Source organism: Sphaeramia orbicularis, chromosome 11 (assembly GCF_902148855.1).
Source record: "Sphaeramia orbicularis chromosome 11, fSphaOr1.1, whole genome shotgun sequence".
Taxonomy (NCBI): Eukaryota; Metazoa; Chordata; class Actinopteri; order Kurtiformes; family Apogonidae; genus Sphaeramia; species Sphaeramia orbicularis.
Genome location: NC_043967.1, coordinates 2,602,075 through 2,607,160, shown reverse-complemented (window position 1 = coordinate 2,607,160; position 5,086 = coordinate 2,602,075). Strand labels below are relative to the sequence as shown.

Below are 5,086 nucleotides of genomic sequence, written 5' to 3'. Positions count from 1 at the left end.
CACTAGGAGGAGCAGGCTTGGGTCAAAGTCATCTCCTCCAGATGTATGGTGTCATCAGACACTGACTGAGAGATAAACACCTGCCTTATCTGTGGGCTGCAGTGGTTACAGACGTCAGCAGAGACGTGCAGGAACAGGGAACTGACTGCACACAAACATGTCTGCATATCAACTAATACTGTTGTTTCCAAAGGAGACTTTAGATGAATAAATACTACATGTCAATAATGACCTCAGGAATAACAGCTAAGACACAAGTCTCACACAAGTGAAGGTGACTCGTTGGACTCACTGGACTGGTTTCTGCAGCTCCTTGTACATGGAGGCCTTCCTCCTCTTTGGTCCAAACATGCAGAGACACAATAACTCACTAAATCTTTTTCCATAGCACTGCATTGAAAGCAATATGATGTATTTACTCATTATCAATACGACAGTATATCAACTTCTCCACTGTGTAAAAAACTAGATTTTTTTATTTTTTTTATTTTTCAGAAATGTGAATGCAAGCAGGTGGCTGTAAATACACCCAGTTACTATAATTTTCACCATTCCTAAAAGTAACTAAATTGACCAACATAAGACAGGCATTCTGTTTGGTCTTTCTGATCACTTTACCTTTGAATAACTTTAAAAGACGTCAGACAGGGTTCATGTTTTTACTACAGACAAGGACAGATAGTGTCCGTTCCATGACCGTGCAGTGTCATTTACTTGACTTTACAGGCATTACTTCATATGCATGCTGACTGATCCTTAACCTAACTTTATGCATTTGTAAATAAGGTTTTGTCTCATCATTTTAGGTGCTACTTAATACTTTTATTCAGATCTGGATGGATCTCGAGAGTGACCTATTTAACTCTCAAAATTATTTTGACAAATATTTATTTCCATTTTAAATTCATCTATGACTTCTCTGGGCTTTTCATGACTGCAGGAACTTTGAATCAGCAAATAGCCAAAAGGAAAACACTGATACACTGGATGTTTTTCAACATTTGTTTTTATTAAAAAACAACCCATAGGGTTTCATACAAAAACATACATAAGTATCAAGGTTAAATTGCAAAGATACTCATAATCAGTCTGTAACATGGATTTCTTTTTGAAGAACAGAAGTTGTGAAACCACCACAGTGGACTCCTTACACTGAAATGTTGTCTAGCACAACAGCAGATCAGAAACAATGATTATCCTCATATAAGGTGCGTGCCATGATATTGGAGTGCGCATGCTGTATGAACTCATGTTTGGCACATGTGGTATCAAGCAGTTACAGTTAACCACCAAACCTGGATCTGGAAATCACACAAAAAGTACTGCTTTACTAAAAAAACAAAAACAAAAAAATGTCCACATCAAAAAATATGGTCAAACAAGAATAACCTGGGCAGTAGTACAGCAAGACGCATCATTTAAAAGTGCAATAAAATAGGAATAATCCCCTTTTTTCAAACATGGGTATATAAGAATATATACATAGAAGCTTCATAAGCTTTTATTAGCACCTGAGGAAGATTCCTCTAAGTGCTACAATTCTTAACAGCAACAATATTTCTGACAAAACAGCAACAAACAACTTTAAAGTATCACTGGTTCTTCTTGTGAAAATCCCTTTAGGTACAAGGTTGGACTGGAATGAAAATGAATCACACAGATGAAACGAGCTCAAGAGCAAAGCTAACTCGACAGGTCAAGGGCTGCCCCAGGTTCTACTGGGCCCCAACAGGAAAGTCAAAGTGGCTGTAAATAGACGGTGAGTCCCTGACGGACAGCTGAGGCTCTGAAGGAACAGCTTTATCAGAAATGCAGCGTGCCACAGGCTCCGCCCCCTGGCCCATGGCCTGCAAACTACCAGGAGGAAGACTGAGAATCAGCATCGAAGTGCATGAGACAGAACCCCGTCAGCTCCTTCCTGTCCACTTCTACAGTCCGTCCAACACTGAGCCCTGGACTTTTACTCCATTTCAAGTGCTTTACAAAATGGTCCCCAGGAGTTGGACCACAGTTGACCAATCACAGCTGGAGCTCAGCACACTGGCAGCATGCGGGCGTTGCTGTTATACTCCTCCTCTGTCTGCAAAGAAATCACAAATTCTTAGACTTACTTTGAGAACTAGCATTTTGAACAAAGCAGACAATACATTTTATATTTGGATAGAGATGGTTTATGACTATGCACATGAGACCGTGTTGCAGCCTTCTAAGTATTTAGATTTTCAGTCGTGTGGACACACCTACCTCTGTGTACGCTGGTGGCTGAGGGAACACAAAGCTTGGTGGATTCATGAAGATGGGGCTTTCATCCCCATCGACATCATCAAGCAGGGGTGTGAGGGGCTGGTCCAGGCTGCTGCCCCGGCTAATGTCACTGTAGCTGGGGGGTTCAGAAGGCATCCTGAGGGACACCCAGCTCTGGGATGAATTACTGACCGAACCCTCCTGACTGCTCACACTATTACTGCGACTGCCCAGACCAGCAGTCCCGATGACCAGAGGCAGTTCCAGGATGAGCTTGTCGCTGCCAGGGATGTGCACATAAATCTGAAAGGTTCATTACAACATGTTAGTTTCAAACTCACCAAAGACTCACTTAAATGTTGCTGTGCACGTGCTGTAAGTGAATGCTTACCATAAGAGCGTACTCAACACGGATGATATTGCAGCCCAGCATGGATGGTTTGATCTTTGGGACCCTGATGGTCTTGCCCTGCCAAGCGTCACACATGCCAGAGATGATGTGGTTTCCACGGACCGCGGACAGCTTCTGGCGAAACACCTTAGTGCGTCCATTGGCCTGGTATGTGTGTTTGGCAATGATGGCAGCCTTTGGCACCACAATACGGGAGCAAGTGTTCTCAAACTTTGCATTAATGCAGATGTCTTCACCTTCACAAAAGCCACGACGGTCAATTTTGGCATTGAGTGAAACCTGGCCATCGGGGATGAACATGCAGGTGACCTTCTTCTCCTTCATGCCACCAGTGGGAGACTGAGAAGAAGCGGGAAGATTCATGTTATAGCGCTTACAAAAATCTGGACGTTCAACCAAATACAAGGAGGCTTCAGAAATTTGTGGAAAAAGAAGCGTTTTGACATGGTTTAAACCACATGGCCTCAGATTTACACAGATGGACTTAAATATCAGTGCTTGCAGAGGTGTATTGACCTAGATGGAGCATTTGGTGAAAACTAAACATCATAACTTAAATCATCTTTTCAAACTGTCTTTTTTCCACAAACACGTAGAAACCCCTCGCATAAAGCCTGAAAGCGTTTTTTCTTCTTAATTCTTGAACTCACCAGCAGGTCTGGGGTGTTCACATCCAGAGGCTCCTCCACCTCAAACTGTTTCTTACACTCCAGCGTGGGCTGGTGCGGCCTGTCCATCTTGGCCTTTACGTAGTAATGGACGTAACCAAACTTGCCTTTGTATGAGGACACCAGCTGCCTGTGAAAACAAGTTCAAAAGAATCAAAACCTACATTCCTCTATGTATAAAAACTGTCAAATGAACTGATCTGACGTGGCCTTACCCTTGCTGGGGGAGCTCAAATCCAAATGTGTATTCATATTTGTTCCCAGGTCTCAGGAGGACAGATCCATCAGCATCTGAAAACCAAACAGTCTGACATCAGCCATGTGTTGATGAAGGCTCCTCTGTGACAGTCACAGCCTAGGATAACTTATAAACAACCTAAAGTGAACTAGTGAACCCTGGTTAAAGCTAATGAGTCAGCCTGGTCTGACCCAGGTCCAGGAGTTAGCCCTCACACACACACACACACACACACACACACACACACACCCATAAACAGCTTCAGTGTCTGTGTTTGTACCCGTACCTGTGGGCTGCTCGTCCAGCTTCAGGAGCTCCTCATATCTCAGGTACTCGGCCTCCTGCCTGCACCTCTGCTTCCCTTTGGCATACTCCACCTTGGCGCAGCCCACACCCACGACCTTCAGCGCGGTCACGCGGGTCAGCTCGTTCACCTCCACCTCCACGCGGCCGCACACCTTGTCCCCACCGCAGTAAAAAGTCTTACTTGGATCCGAAAAAATGATCTGGAAAGTTTTTATTTTCTTCGTCATGGCCACCATGGTTGTTTGTTAATTGTATCCAAAAACTCTTGAAAATATCCTTCAGTCGTTAATTAGTTCAACAGCTGTAAAGTACCGCTGCGGAGCGCGAGCCTCCACTCTGGTCTGCTGTAAACAAAGGCGAGCTGATGGTTTTATATGAGCACCTCTGGGGCGCGTGAGAACCTAGGCTGAACAGCATGGCCCAGCGCGTGCACTCCACTCTCATTGGTGGAAAAACATTGTTTTCGTCGACTCTAGCCAATCAGCGCGTCAAAGCAGCGCGTGGACAGTGCATGGCTGTGAGGATGTGGAGCGTGTTCAGCAGATGGGTGTAGAGGAAACTGAAAGAACAGGGCATGTAGTAAACATGTTATCCATGATAGGAGTCTATCTGGAAATGCAGCCCAAAGACCCACAACATGTTCCAAACCAACACAACCCCTGTCTGAGTTACTGAAAATTAAAAGTATGCTTTTGAAGAACACATGAAGGTTAAAGACTCACATGTAGAACATCTGTTGATTTAGATTCCACCACATCAAAGGATGAATATAGTTTGGGTTTTTTTACATAAACAGTGTTTTAAACTCACGTGACTTTATGTTGTTTTGTGCATTTGTAGCTACACATTAGCTACACATTCAGTGTAAAATGTAAAGAAAAGCATGATGGAATGATAAATACATATTTTATTCACAATTGAACATAGAAAACATGAAATATTGAAACTTTTTAAGAAAATACTGAAAGTTTGGAGGGAGAATGGGGTAATTTTGATTTTGAAAAGCTGGGGTGAGGGCAGCCAAAGGCTGGAAAAGTTAGATTTACTAAAAAGAAACAGCTAGAAACAAGTAATTCCCAGTTAACTGGGAACAAGTCAAGACATCTTAGACCAGGGGTGTCGTTTTAGTTCAGCTCCACATTCAGCCTAATATGATCTGAAGTGGGCCAGACCAGAAAAATAATATTATAGGATAAGAACTTCTGAGTGAAAAAAGTA

General features: G+C 43.2%; 1 protein-coding gene across 1 annotated transcript; it reads right to left on the bottom strand.

The window, feature by feature from the left end:
* Nucleotides 1-988: 988 nt before the first annotated feature.
* txnipa (thioredoxin interacting protein a) lies at nt 989-4,229 on the bottom strand. Its single transcript, XM_030146731.1, has 6 exons — nt 3,849-4,229; nt 3,540-3,615; nt 3,307-3,454; nt 2,636-2,995; nt 2,245-2,547; nt 989-2,080 (listed from the first exon to the last, which is right to left on the bottom strand). The coding sequence occupies exons 1-6, from the start codon at nt 4,102-4,104 to the stop codon at nt 2,033-2,035; spliced, it is 1,191 nt and encodes a 396-aa protein (XP_030002591.1). The 5' UTR covers nt 4,105-4,229; the 3' UTR covers nt 989-2,032.
* Between the last annotated feature and the right edge of the window lie 857 nt (nt 4,230-5,086).

What these genes read in the sequence shown, in the direction of transcription:
- txnipa (XM_030146731.1), bottom strand. Translation starts at nt 4,104, where the DNA reads ATGGTGGCCATGACGAAGAAAATAAAAACTTTCCAGATCATTTTTTCG. An exon ending in TTTGAGCTCCCCCAGCAAGG is followed by an intron (nt 3,455 to 3,539) that starts GTAAGGCCACGT and finishes TTGTTTTCACAG; the next exon opens with GCAGCTGGTGTCCTCATACA. An exon ending in TGAACACCCCAGACCTGCTG is followed by an intron (nt 2,996 to 3,306) that starts GTGAGTTCAAGA and finishes GCTTCTTCTCAG; the next exon opens with TCTCCCACTGGTGGCATGAA.